Source organism: Polistes dominula, unplaced genomic scaffold (assembly GCF_049000335.1).
Source record: "Polistes dominula isolate Pdom_NZ unplaced genomic scaffold, Pdom_raw_medaka contig_16, whole genome shotgun sequence".
NCBI classification, from domain to species: Eukaryota; Metazoa; Arthropoda; class Insecta; order Hymenoptera; family Vespidae; genus Polistes; species Polistes dominula.
Genome location: NW_028301040.1, coordinates 162,482 through 176,552, shown reverse-complemented (window position 1 = coordinate 176,552; position 14,071 = coordinate 162,482). Strand labels below are relative to the sequence as shown.

Here is a 14,071-nt window from a genome sequence, read left to right as displayed (position 1 = left end):
AAATGTTCAATATTACAGAAATCAATGGAAAATATGGAAATTAAATAGAGATATTACAAAATAGGAGGTAGTAATAGTTGATCGATTAAGATACACGATGGTGCTGCAATCGCATAGATGCACAATCATTTTTATATCAATTTCCATTCTATCAAAAATTGTTCTTCGACAATTTACGATTGTAGTCATTGTATTATTTTATATCGCTTGTCCAAGTGATACTTTTAAATGGTCAGGCTTGGTTACGTCAAAAAAAACCTGTAACAAGTGATCATCGTGCATTTTTGAAAAGAAGAAGACGAAGGAGAAGAAGAAGGAGAAGAAGAAAAAGAAGAAGGAGAAATGCCAGACAGTGGTGCTGTTTATCAACCTACGACGGTAGGATACACGTATGATAGTGGAGGTGATGGTACCGGTGGTAGTGCTGGTGGAATAAGAAGTGGTTTTTGGAGAATTGCATCGAGGCATAAGATTAATTCAAGAAAATGGCTAGAATGGACATTATTGTCTGTTGGATTGTCCTTCTTCGTCGTTGGACTTACTACAATGCTTGTGAGTCTGGTCTCAACCGACAACATTAATCAACGAACGACAGAGGTAATTCATTATTTTCGACATTTATTTCAAATAGATTTATTCTTTTCTTCTTCTTCTTCTTCTTATTATTATTATTATTATCATTCACTTCCTTTCATTCTCTCTCTCTCTCTGTCGTGTTCATCCGTCTTTTAAATGACATTCTCATACCTCAGAGTACCTTCCTCGCTGCTTCGTGATAAAGGATTGCTCCCACTGATAAGGTAATACCAGTGGTGAGTATGGAGATAACACGAATGATAGCAGGATTTATTGATCAGTATCCTTCGCAGCATTAAAAAAAAGAAAAAAAAAACGCCTTATTTATCGGTGAACAAATATATATGAAAAATTGTTTGAACATTGATCATAGGTAAAGCAGGAATCATCTTCGACTAGTACAACTATTCAAGTGGAGGAGAATATTGAAGGAGCTTCTAAGGGATCCGTAGCATTAGGAGCAGGAATGATATTTGTCGGAATATTATTGAATGTTGTTTGGGCATGGCTTCGATTCTTCCAACGTAACAAATCACCAAGGAGTGGAATTACTGGAGGTAGTGGTCAGGTAAGAACAATTGTTACAATGAAAATCTTTCTTTTTAATTTAGTTTTTTTCTTCTTCTTCCTCTTCTTCTTTTCTGTTTCTGTTTTTTTTTTTGGTCATTTTTTCTTCTTTTTTTCTTCTTCACCGGGCACGATCTTTTTATGTTACGTATGTTCGTTTTCTTATTTTAATTACGCGTTGCTATGAGGAAAGATGTTGGGCGGTTTGAATCCATCGACTGACTTGCTGGTGGGTTCCACTTCGCAGTACGGGCCAGTACTTACGGAGTTGCCGAGTCAGCTGAAATTAAAGGAAGCTAATATACATGAGACGCTAGTAGCACCACTTTCTGATCAAGAAGAAGAAACCCTTACTTTAATGCTGGATTCTAATACTTCTACAACGCTTGTTGCTGACCCTAATAGTGCTGATAACCAGATTCCAGGTTGAGTACATTCATTCACCACACTGAATGCAATAAAAAAGTAACCTGAAGTGAACATTGCTTTACTTTTACAAATCTGATAATACTTATCAGAAATTAATTGCTTCAATTTTCTCCTAAGAGAAAAGACGAAAGAAAAAAAGATCTTGTTTTTAACTCTCCATTACTTTATCCTGCAATGATAAGAATCATTGTATAAGTAACATTAATTTGTAAATTCATATTCAATATTTGTTGACTATACTACCATCTATATATTTTCACAGCCTAGTGCTTTCAGTTATACAAGTCGTACAAGTAATGATGTGAGATCTCATTTTTAGAATCTTTCATAATATTTAGTATATATACATATTTAGTTGCTATTGCCGATACATTCCTCTACTCCGTCCATTACTATTAATTATTTCTTAATTGCATTGAATCCAGACGTTAGAAATAAATTAAAAAACGCTTAGAATTCTAACAGTCAAATTCACATTATTCTATATATATATATATAGATATATATATTTACTATTGTTTGAAAAATGAATCAAATGTGAAAGACAATATTTGAATATATTGGATTATTTGTTAATAATAAATAGCACAATTGACTTTTAAACGATAAGTTATTTTTTTTTATGTTTTCTAATTCATAGTGTAATAACGAATTAAGCACGCATAGAAATAATTTTAGGAAAAAGGAAGTACTTATTATTATGTTAACTCTTCATATTTACTATATTTGTAGTTTTATGTTTTATTCTTACTGATTTTATTGCGCATAAAATATTGTTCGAAATTGTATTAGTTATTAGTTGTATATTTGAATAATTTCAAATATGATTTTATTTTTAATCTAAACAAATGTATCATTATAATTTCAAAAGCCACTACTGTATTGTAATTAATTTCAATGTACAAGATTTGCATGCATTTTTTTATTAATGTTATTAATATATGTATATCTTTTTAACAATTTGTATACTTTATTTGTGTTGGATAGATTATACTTTTATTTTTATTTTCAGTTTATTTAACATTAATTCTTATCGATAAAGAACAAGTGTGTACAAAGAGGAGGGAGAATGCATTGATGATATTTCATGAAATGATAAACCAATGCATTAAATTTACCTTAGAATAAAAAAATAATAAAATAGTCATTTTAATGAATAATCATGTGAGAGATAAGCTAAACGTCTGGATTTATCTTATGACATCACATTTCTCTTATTAATACATGTATTATCTCCTTTTCCTTTTAGTTTACTTCTAATAGTAAATGTCTACAAAGGGAAACTGTCTATCTGCTGATTGGACATAATCGATTTAACTATTTTATTTACATTTTTTATTAAAGTTATTTATCTATTAAATTATTTTTTAAGTAATTTATATATTATATAAAAGAACATATATATTATAGTATTATTACCGAATTATTATAATTATATGTTAAAAGAAATAAAAGAAATTCATTTCTCTACTTTATTTCAAAGTATTATTAAGAATTACTTGATTTTATATAATATTATTTAAAAAAAAGAAAACAAAAAAAAATTAGCAACATTTTTTTAAAGCACTCTCTGGATGCAATGCAATTGTATTGTCAAGCACATTTTTCAAATTGTTTCTTCTTTTTTTTTTTTTTTTTTTATTATGTTTTATAATATATAAGTAACTCGTGTTCCTACACACTGTTTTATGTAAACATTTGGTATGGATTGCAAAAGAAAAAAACCTTGAAATTTAATTAATCATAAATTTGTGAATATACCGCCGAAATATTTTGAGCATGTCTGAAGAAAATCATTTAATGTCACAATATTAAATAGGATTCCTTTGAAGAAATACTTTCATTGCAACATCCGTTTGTAGATTTTTTATTTCTACATACTTTGTACTCTTGCATCCAACCATGGGACACCTAAACAAAAAATTGCTTATTTTGACAAAAAATTGTACCAAAAAACATTTATGTAATTTGTTGCACTGACATGCACTGACCTTGTTTTTTTATTTACTTTTAACAATGCCATAATATTTTGACGATCATAAGTATGTCCACACGCAATATTTTTAACCGGATCTTTTATCCTCACTTTTGAAATAGGATCTATCACATTCATGGAATCTGTTTGTAATTGTAATTCTTCATCGCTGTTATCTTCCTCAATGTTCTGATTTTTATTCGCATCTGTTTACATTAAAATAATGTTTTTAATAATGTTTTTAATAATATGTGTGTGTGTGTGTATTATCTTTTTGTTTTGTATTATTTACTCACCGGTCAATAATGCTTGCAATTTTCTATTAAATTCCAGGAATCTTTCATTTGTAGATACATCAACATTCATTTTAGATACAGCTTTATCATAATCCTAGTATTGATCAAACAATTTTCTTTGACTTGAACAATTTTCATATACTTTGAATTTAATACATACAAGATGTTCTCTGTAACTGATAGTAATACAAACGAGAAGGAGATGATTCTGCACGATGACATTTCTTGTACCTTGTATATTGTATATTGTACTCAATTAAATTCAATTGAAACTTATTGTCCTCAAAAATAGAAAAATAGATATGAACAATAGATGTGATTGTACATTTTCGATTCGTGTTCGTTTGAACCACCAGTTACATAGAATAAGTATATATAATGTAATAATTTACCTTCATAATTTTAGGTATATTTTTATCCGTTATTTTATTATCATACTTCTCTAATATTTCATCTTTTATTTCCCGAATCATATTTAATTTAGTATCTAATTCACACTTCTTTTGTACAACATCTTTCAAATTATCTATTATCTGTTCTCTTTCTTCTACAAATTATTAACCTATATTTATTAATATATGTATTATAATTTCATGAAAACATAGCTTAAAGATATTAAAACTTACGAAAGTGTATAATTATATTTTCAGCAGTTTTTGTATAACATTCGAACAATTCTTCGGTTACTTCTTTAGATTGAGTCATTTTGATTAGTGTTTTTTTTTTCTGATTAAATTCACCGTGTGTGTATTTTGAATTGAAACACGAATAGAAATAAGGTTATGATAGCGTCATCTATAAATCGTAAATGCACATAGAGTTCCGTGTATGGAGGGGATGGCACATTCCTCGATTACTCCCTATCAGGTGTAAAACGTGTTCGTGCGTGATAAGTATAGTATTTTTAACATTAAATAATATATAAAATGAGTAAAAAATTGAAATTGACAGCTTTGAAAACGTCGACATCTTTGAGATCTAGTCAACGAATGAATAGTCGAACGTTACTCCAAAATTCACCTTATTTTAGTCAACAAAATGATCATTCATCTAAGATAAAAAATGTAAACAACGATAAATGTAAGGAAATTGAAAAGAAAATGAATGAAGAAGGTCGTACATCGAAAGATATTAAAGAATCAGAAAAAGGACAGAAGAAAAGAGTTAGAAAGAAACAAAATGTACCAATTAAAATAGAATATGAAGAATCGAATGAAGTTAAGCCACAGATTAAAAGTGATGATACAGTTCCTATCGTAGAAGTAAATACAAAAGAGAATATAATAGAGAATAGAATAATGAAAAATGAAGAAACAGAAGATGATGCATCATCTGCTTGGGAACCGTCCAATTGGAAACGTATTTTAGAAAATATACAAGAAATGCGAAAACATAAAACTGCACCCGTAGACGAAATGGGTTGTCATAAATGTGCAGATCCAGATGCTAATGATTCAACTTATAGATATCAATGTTTAATAGCATTGATGTTAAGTAGTCAAACTAAAGATCAAATAACTCATGCAGCTATGAAACGTTTAGTTACTTATGGTTGTATACCGAGTACTATAATGGCTACACCTAATGATGTTCTTATCAAACTTATACAACCGGTTGGATTTGCCAATGTAAGGTGTTTAACATTTTATTGACTACATTTATTTTCTTCTAAAATGATATTAAGAATTTTAACTAAAGACATGATTACTTTTCAGAAAAAAGCTGATTACCTGAAAAGAACTTCATCTATATTATTGGATAAATACAATGGCGATATTCCAAAGACTATAAAAGAGTTGTGCGATTTACCTGGGGTAGGACCAAAGATGGCACATATTTGTATGCAAATAGCATGGGGCGAAGTAAGTGGTATTGGGGTAGATACACATGTACATCGTATCTGTAATAGACTAAATTGGGTCAAAAAACCAACTAAAACACCAGAAGAAACTAGGAAACAAGTAGAAGAATGGTTGCCTAAAGAATTTTGGAATGAAATAAATCATCTTCTCGTTGGATTTGGTCAAGAAATTTGTTTACCTCGTTTTCCTAAATGCAAAGATTGTCTTAACAAAGATATCTGCCCTTTTGCTAAAGCAAAATAAAGTCAAAAGAGATCTAAGAGTATATTTGAATATAAATGACAATTTAATAAAACTGCATGAAAAATATTTTTGCTTAATTATAATATTTAAAAATAATTGTTCTATAAAATTACATGAAAGTGTACATAACAGCGTAATAGCGTTTCCTATCAAATTAGCGTTTTCCTTTCCTCTTCAATTTTCCATCACATCTTTTCAATCTTTTCTCTTGTTTTTTCTTTTTCCTAATATTTAACTTTTTATTTTTGTTGTGTTCTAATCTATTTTTCTGTTGAAACACTTTACTTTTCTTCACTTCTTTCAATGCGGCATATTTAATAGCTTTTTTTAAATCCTTTGCCGATTCAATATTTTTACCTTTCACTCCTCGTACAGAAGTTTTTGCTGTAGATTTTTCTTCACTTTCTTCATCTTCCTCTTCCTCTTCCTCTTCCTCTTTTTCAAATTCTTCTTCCTTATTGTCAACTGCTTTGTTGATTCCAATATATTTATTCTTTTCGTATAATGATTCAATATCCATTTCTAAGATACTAACTGTATGAGTTTCTGTTTCGAATTCTCGTTCTGATAGCAATTTCTCAAGTTCTGGTACGTCACGATTTGATAATAATTTTTTATATCGTTCACGTGCCTACAAATTGCACCTACATATTATTTCATTTTCAAATTATAAGTATAACATTAATTACAATAATATAATTGAAAGAAAATAATAACTTACATCTTGTTTTATTCTTTTTTTTCTTCTTTCAATTGCTTTAGGAATTCTTCTTTAGCTTTTTTCTGTCGTTGTACTTTTCGTTTATGAAATCCTCCTAAAAATTGTCTGAAATTATTTTCAAATATAGTTAACCTCAAAATAGACATATGTAATTATGATTTGAATCTTTAACTAATTTTTATTTAATTGTGCATATATTGCATTTACCGTCTTTTATCCTCATCAAATACTAAAGTAACACTTTTTCGTTTATTTGCTTTTTTCATATTGATATTTATTTACATCTAACCCACACAAGTAAAATATTAAATAATATTTATTATATATTTGAAGTAATAAGTAGTAGTACCGCGTGTCTTTTTTCGATTAGATGGCAACAACACATTGGTCGGTAAAATCAAATAATAGTCTTTACCGCTAGATGGCGATAAATGTTTTACCAGTCGATAAGATGAAGTAATAATTATTACCACTAGATGACGACACATATTTTGTAGTCGGTAATAACATACAGATTTTCCACAGTACATGAAAAAACAAGGATGCATTTCTGCTGCTATTCTTTTGATTGAATACTAGTGCATAAGGTTTGTTTGTTTTTTTTAAATAATTATTCCTATCAGAAAATAATTTGAAACTCTTTAAGTAGAGATGATGTCGTTTGTTAAAAAATGATAACAACAAATTCCTTGATTATTTCTTCGTTACGCTTTCCGATAAAAATAGTTAATAAAGTTGAAATATAAGTTGAACGATATATAACTTTTGATGAGAGAGAGCTAATGCAAATATAGATGATATCCGTATTAATAATCTATTGCGTATTCTGTTATATCCATTATTCCTTAACACGTTGAACTAACATTTCACCTAATTTCCATCAGACCAAGAACATCCAAGTTTCTTGACGAACGTAACAGACCAAGCTATACTCAATACCTTTTCCTCCGGGATAGAAACAACTATATTGAAATGACCTTACTCAAAGCTCTCTCTCTCTCTCTCTCTCTCTCTTTCTCTTTCAAGATAGGATATAAGAGAGACAAACGAATGCATTAGTAGTAATCGAGGTAGACAGAAAAAGATTGGCAGCTTATTTCATGGAATTGATCTTTTCGATCTTTCCGATCTTTTCGATCATTCTTATCCAAAGTTCGTTGTTGAATAATGGAGATGGCCTAAAGTACATTACCGTGCTAACAGAGTCAGGTCTCATCCAGCTCGTAAATAATCCGGAAGCGTGAGTTCAGCGTCAAACGTCGTTTCTACGCTTGCTCGCCTATTTACCATGCTTCCCTTTCTATATACAAGAGCTCAGTCCGACGTGTCTTGCATTCTTTCGTTTTTACATGCAAATGTTCTCTCCTTGCCCCTTCTCATTCAGTCACTCACTCAGTTTATCCCCTAACCCCCTTCCACAGGGTTCCCTTCCACAGGGTTTCCCGGTTTCTCTCTTCTTCATCTTCATCCTTCATCTTCATCCTTCATCTTTAGAACGAACAGGGAATAGTATTTTTCTCGTTCTGATTTGAGTAACAGTATTCGGGATACTCTCGCGAATAACTCAACATCGAAGGATCTCATTAGAATCGAACGACAACGTAGGAGTAAAAAAAAAATGAGTAGTAGGGGTAGTAGCAGGTACGAGTCGATTCAATTTGTATATCGTTCGAAAGAGAGATAGAAGATATAGGTAGAAGGAGGTGTGAGATTTGCGCATAGGGTAGATGAGAAGCTTGACTGAAGTTACCTCGGAGTGAATCGTAAGGTCGACAGGGAAATACGGAGGATTACTGTACCGCCGGAGAGGAAACGTAGATTATTCGATTCCCTTGGGTAGTTTGATTTTATTTTTTCTCTCTCTCTCTCTCTCTCTCTCTACACTGTATCTCCTGCGTTTTTCACTGATTTTTAACAAATACGAAAATAAATAAAAACACCTCCGCAGTCTTAGGGAACAAAATCAGCGATACTTTTCAAATTCTATTATGATTATCCCAAATAGAATCTTTTGAGATTTCATCCTACCTATTCCGATGGAGTTGTGAACAAATTTCTTCATCTTATTCTTATCCCGTAATTGTCAGACGAATATGAGAAAATAAGAAAATACGAATTGAAAGATGACAAAACGTAAGGATTACTTACAAAAATGCACAATAAAAAGAAGGAAAGAAATACTTGCAATATTTGTTGAAGAAAATGAGCGATACTTTGACAAATCCATTTGAGTGAATCGTTAAATTACGAGCAAAAAAAAGAGCTTCGATATGTTCGATGTACAACTTTTTTGGGGGTTTTTTTCTGGTCTTTTTTTTCGATCGAAAGGAGAAGAAAGGGAAGAAAAGGTGGGAGATAAAGAGAAAAGAGAAAAGAGGAAAGAAGAAATGAGGAAGCGTAAGGCAAGTAAGGCAAGGCTTGCTAAGCAGATTTAACGACGCTGGGTGTCGTTCAGCGAGCGACCGGTGAGTCGCCTCAAGCTTGAATAGAACTTGGAACCGCGAAGACAAGGGCCATTATACCGGCACGTAAAGCCATGTCAGCTAAAGCCTCGAGTGTTCCTTCTTCCTTTGCATCTTCAACAGGCTTCTTTCTATTCCTCCCCCTGCCATTGATGACGTCACATAGTAGTAGTACCAGTCAACCATTTCGTCTCCTACCACCCTTTTCACAACCCTTTGTTATTTTCTTTCCCTACTTTGGACTAGATTTTTGTTCTCTTAACTTGTGGTTGGTTCCCTTTGCGTTGGACGACAGTCAATATCATCGCATCCTAATAGATAATATGCAACTTTGAATACCCTTACGTTTTTTCCTTTTATTCTTTTCCTTCGTATATTCTTTCGCTTCATTATATATCCGTTCAAGAGAAACGTTCAAAGTTATATTCTTTAATGTATTCCGACTTTTTCTTCTTCTTTTTCACTTCATTCGGTGTAGTATAGAGTTCTTACTGGGTCAGGAGGATGATTTCCGTTTGAAAGTTTTGTATGTCTTTCTCTCAAATATGTTACACCCGCAAATTTGTCTACTTTTCGAAGCTAACAATAAAAGTAGTCCCTTTTTATACGACTTTTTACACACACACACACACACACACACACAGGAATATCAATTAAAGTGTAAAAAGTAAGTGTATATTTTACAATCATTTTTAATCTTTGTCCCAGTTTAATCTTCAATCTTCAATCAGAAGTAATTACCACGTCGATGTTAAAGACATTATACTTGGAGTATTCTTCAAATCATTTTGAAGAATGTTGAAGAAATTGTTGAAAGAAATTTCAAGGAATTTAAACCGCTTCAGTTATTTCTACTCTTTCCTTTATATATATATCAAAAGACACCTCAAACGTTCACTGCGAATTCTTGGTTATCTTTAAGGTTAACGCTTTTAATAGAACAACCAACCTCTTTTCTTTCAAAAGCATTTTCATCTAAAAGCATTTTCTATTCAATGGAAAGGTAATTTAGGTAGCTTAAAATTGGTTTCTCCTTTTTAAAAATATTCACAAATGTAATCATTTTCTATCTACAAATTTGAGAATTTCTTGAACCATCTTCAAAGCACGTACATGTATATGTTACGGTCAACTTGTATAGAATACAAAGTCCTTACCAAATTTCCTTTGCGTCTATGAACAGATTATCCTCGATATATTGTGAACATAATCTGTTAATCCAACAGCATAGGTTGCTTTTGTATTATCTTCCCAAGAATCTAATAGTAAGTGTAACACCTACGTTTTGTCACGTTAAATATACGATTGAATAATTTAAAACAACATTGCGCTGCATAATGTATTTTCAAATAAAATCGAATGATAAATGGGACGACAATTTTTCCCAAAGGATATTTCCTGAAAAGTAACTTTTACTACTTCTGAAAGGTCATCATGACGTGATCGCTAAAGGTATTATTCGTTTTTTTTCAAAATTAGTTCTTTCTAAATTGTATTAGATATGCATTAGATATGAAATTATTTCTGGCTTTAATTATGGATTAATAATCAATGTAAATATCAAATGTATAACAATTAAAATGATATTGTAGTTTGTTTCCTCTTATCTCGACAAATAATAAAACTAGTAAAGTAAATATTGAAAGTGATATTCAAAAGATAAGAAAATTGTTCTTCGAATATCTTCTTGTTTTTTAACTTGACTAATTTATTCTCGAATAAATGCATTTCTCTTTTTCTCTTTTTCTCTATTTCCGGATAGTGGTAGGTTCTTATTGTGAATTCCAACAACATTGCCGGAAGCACATCGTTGTCGTAACAATACCATTTCCACGTTATACACTTGCATGGTCTATACGGCAAAAGAAGAAGAAGAAGAAGAAGAAGAAGAAGAAGAAGATACCAGCTCGAATAATGTGTATTATATTTTGTTGTAGTTGGTATGCAACTTAGAAATTCGCTTCGTTTCTTCAACTAGCAATAACAAAAAGAGGAAAACTTTCTATCGTTTCCCCATACGATTTAGAAAGATTTTTCAAATTGATGATATCGAACGAATACAATGAGAAACTTGACAAAATGAGATTTTAATCAATACTTTGAAAATGTAATATGATAAAGAAAAAGAAAACAAAATGAATTGTTTTAATAAACTAGATGTACGTTATCATCTGCTAGATAAATAACGTAAGAAAAAAATCTCGAGGTTTGTAGGATAAGCTGCACTCTCGTGAGACGAAAGAAGAAGAAGAAGAAGAAGAAGAAAAAAGTAAAAGTTTAAGAAGAAGCTTTTGCGCGACGATAGTATCTCGACTTACAACGAGTGCATTTTATCCTCCCATTTTTTACATTCTCCCTTTCTCTCACGGGACATTGGTTATCTATGCAAATTTAGATTAATCGTTCTTAAGAGAAAAATATTGTATAAAGTAAAGTTCGAGAAGCGCTAGCGACCTGATGATCTATTTTCAAAATGAACAATTCTTTTCTAACATCAATTGAATAAACCATCAATGATAGAATTTAATAGTTGGCACTTTCTAAGCCAACCCATCTGTTAGATCATTTTCTCTGTTTAGAACGAAATGAGGTTTCACGAATAATTCAACGGATCTCTCAAATTCTCTTTCTACGAAATACGTGTATCCCTATCGGTCACCATATTACCTATCAAAACTCTTCAAACATTATTCATAACATTATTTTCCCTTAAATCACTTCAATTATCATGCGATTTTTCATTAAGTAATAAAGTTATATTTTTTCTAGCCATAAGCCATTTTTGTAGAAAAATCTCTTACGAAAATTTCTCTTCTAGTTATTGGATAAGGAGGAACAACGTTTAGATACTAGAAAAAAGGCTTGTAATCTGTGTTAGGGCGAATATGTGTATATACGAGTTACGTGTGAGTGAGAAAACGTTCAGGATATTGGTTCTCTCGCAATAGAGTCCTTGCTTTTCCAACCTACCTTGAAATTGTCTGACGCGACTTTAATATGTCGTTACATTATTTCTATTTTATTTATTTCATCGTATTTTCATTCGAGATCGACGAAGCTTATTAATTTTAATTGACGAGCTATCAATTCGTACGCATTCGAAATCTTGCTTAACAAATAATCTCCTATATAATAACCTCCAGCTGCGCGATACAAATGCAATTGATTCACCGTTACAATTATAAATATGTGTTTAAAAAGAAATATGAAAATAATATTTTAAATAATCATTCGTTTAATCAATTAATTAATCAGTATATACTAACTCGTTGTCGTTATAGTCATAATGCAAAATATTTCGATTATTTCCAAAGATTATTTTCTCTGTTTGCTTTTCAATGAAAAATTACCAAACTGATTTTTCATTTATTCCTTTATTCAATTTATTTGACGAGAAAAACAGCCGAGCCCTTCGAGAGATGCTTCTTTCTTGTAACCTATTTCACAACGTCCAACCCAATACCGCAAATAAATTTGTAAGAAGGAATTGCCTTTTTGGATTGGGAAATCAAATTGTCGCTAGACGAACGCACGAGGGTGTGTATTAGAAAGACAGAAAAAGAGAAACGTATAAAGTAGGGTTAAAAAAAAAAAAGGTAGTGAAAGATTGTAGGGTTCAGAAAAGGGACGAAATGGTATTGCTAATTGATCAGTCCGGACATTTCGTTTTCTTCCTTCGTTTGCCACCTAAGGAAAAAGAAATAATATTTTAACAAGGTCTATTCTCGAGTAACTTTGTCAAAATTTGCCAAACGGAAATTGTCAATAAACGACAAGTTAACTTCTTACTCTTTCTTGCATCTTTTCTCAAAGAATTTGCATAATCGATGCTCTTTCTTTTCAAGGATTTCAACATTTTTTAAACTATCGCCTAATCGATTAAAGATATTCAAATGTAATGTGTAAAACACCCTGTGTGTCAAAAGTTTAGGAGAACAAGATTTCGAGAAGTCGAGAGAAAACAAACAAACAAAAAGGAATATAATCGTATAAACGAAGATTACATTTCGAGCATAAATCATTCGATTTTAGATGAGATATAAATCATAATGATAAAGGGACAAGCAAAAGTTAACTAACTATCCCATGACCTCGACCATGACTTTACCACTGGTTGCTAGATTAATCCGTTAACCTTTGCTTCCCTTTTTTCTTCTTCTTCTTCTTCTTCTTCTTCTTCGTCTTATTTCCTATTCTCGTTTGAACACCTACTGGTGAATTACAACAAGCATACGTGTATCTTAGTCTTGGTCTAATCCCCACTCGTCTGTACGAGGGCTGATGAAATTTATAAGGAAATTCACGTCAGCTGTTTAGAAGTGACTAAATGTTAAGTGTTAGCCATCGGTGATACTGTGTTGTCAACATTTGAATTCTAACGAATTGTCGTCAAAATGTGAGATGATATCTTATAATCCAATTAATTTCTTATTTCTGGTAACTCAAGAAGAACCTATATCAGCTTTCATTTCTGCTCGAGAATATACATGCGTTATTCTTAATCAGCTTTACTCATTTAATACTGAAGAAAATCTTGAGTTTGACACAATTTCAAAATATGCTATAGGATTGTACGCGGTCGCGCAATCAAGGTACTTCATCCTCTTATTACACTTAACGCGAGTTAAGTGTAAGAGAATAAGGGATCGATAAAGTTTCAAGTTTCAAGACAGAATGAAGAAATTTAACCCATTGATTCTATTTCTCGTGATTTTAATGGGACCTATTAGGTCGATGGACTACTATCGTTCAAGTCTGTCCAAGTCCAAGGATTACAGTCTACAATCTAGGAATTAGGTAGCACTAACTTCCAAGCACGTACCGTTGAATTTAAATTAATCTAACAATTAATCTAACTTTGCCTCGCCAAATCGATTTAACTACTGTAAACCACCTGTGTACACCTTTCCAACTATTTACCAACTCTAGTTATTTTTATT

The 14,071-nt window shown here is 31.2% G+C and overlaps 5 protein-coding genes across 7 annotated transcripts in view; 3 read left to right on the top strand and 2 right to left on the bottom strand.

The window, feature by feature from the left end:
- Nucleotides 1–145: 145 nt before the first annotated feature.
- Nucleotides 146–3,047, top strand: LOC107070776 (uncharacterized). 3 transcript variants are annotated; one of them, XM_015329281.2, is made up of 4 exons: nucleotides 146–597; nucleotides 950–1,144; nucleotides 1,337–1,568; nucleotides 2,822–3,047. In XM_015329281.2, exons 1-4 carry the CDS (start codon nucleotides 343–345, stop codon nucleotides 2,830–2,832), a joined length of 693 nt encoding a protein of 230 aa, XP_015184767.1. In that variant the 5' UTR covers nucleotides 146–342; the 3' UTR covers nucleotides 2,833–3,047. The 3 variants fall into 3 exon arrangements, with proteins under 3 accessions (XP_015184767.1, XP_089030876.1, XP_015184768.1); XM_015329282.2 differs by having other exon boundaries at nucleotides 149–597; nucleotides 1,391–1,568; XM_089174750.1 differs by having other exon boundaries at nucleotides 1,337–3,047.
- A 252-nt stretch (nucleotides 3,048–3,299) lies between these two features.
- LOC107070759 (E3 SUMO-protein ligase NSE2) lies at nucleotides 3,300–4,599 on the bottom strand. The gene is made up of 5 exons (XM_015329241.2): nucleotides 4,470–4,599; nucleotides 4,236–4,390; nucleotides 3,844–3,937; nucleotides 3,564–3,753; nucleotides 3,300–3,483 (listed from the first exon to the last, which is right to left on the bottom strand). The coding sequence occupies exons 1-5, from the start codon at nucleotides 4,546–4,548 to the stop codon at nucleotides 3,384–3,386; spliced, it is 618 nt and encodes a 205-aa protein (XP_015184727.2). The 5' UTR covers nucleotides 4,549–4,599; the 3' UTR covers nucleotides 3,300–3,383.
- Nucleotides 4,600–4,769: 170 nt separating this feature from the next.
- Nthl1 (Nth-like DNA glycosylase 1) lies at nucleotides 4,770–6,077 on the top strand. Its single transcript, XM_015329238.2, has 2 exons — nucleotides 4,770–5,471; nucleotides 5,559–6,077. Exons 1-2 carry the CDS (start codon nucleotides 4,770–4,772, stop codon nucleotides 5,946–5,948), a joined length of 1,092 nt encoding a protein of 363 aa, XP_015184724.1. The 3' UTR covers nucleotides 5,949–6,077.
- Nucleotides 5,957–7,043, bottom strand: vito (nucleolar protein viriato). The gene is given in 4 exon segments (XM_015329239.2): nucleotides 5,957–6,579; nucleotides 6,670–6,692; nucleotides 6,695–6,774; nucleotides 6,877–7,043. Coding segments are annotated over 4 exon segments (639 nt in total). The 5' UTR covers nucleotides 6,936–7,043; the 3' UTR covers nucleotides 5,957–6,102.
- Nucleotides 7,044–7,218: 175 nt separating this feature from the next.
- Nucleotides 7,219–14,071, top strand: part of GABA-B-R3 (gamma-aminobutyric acid type B receptor subunit 3) — a 48,068-nt gene continuing 41,215 nt past the window's right edge. Inside the window, exon 1 of the mRNA XM_015329246.2 lies at nucleotides 7,219–7,256. The gene's annotated coding sequence lies outside the window, so the exon portion shown is untranslated. The remainder of the gene's footprint in view (nucleotides 7,257–14,071) is intronic.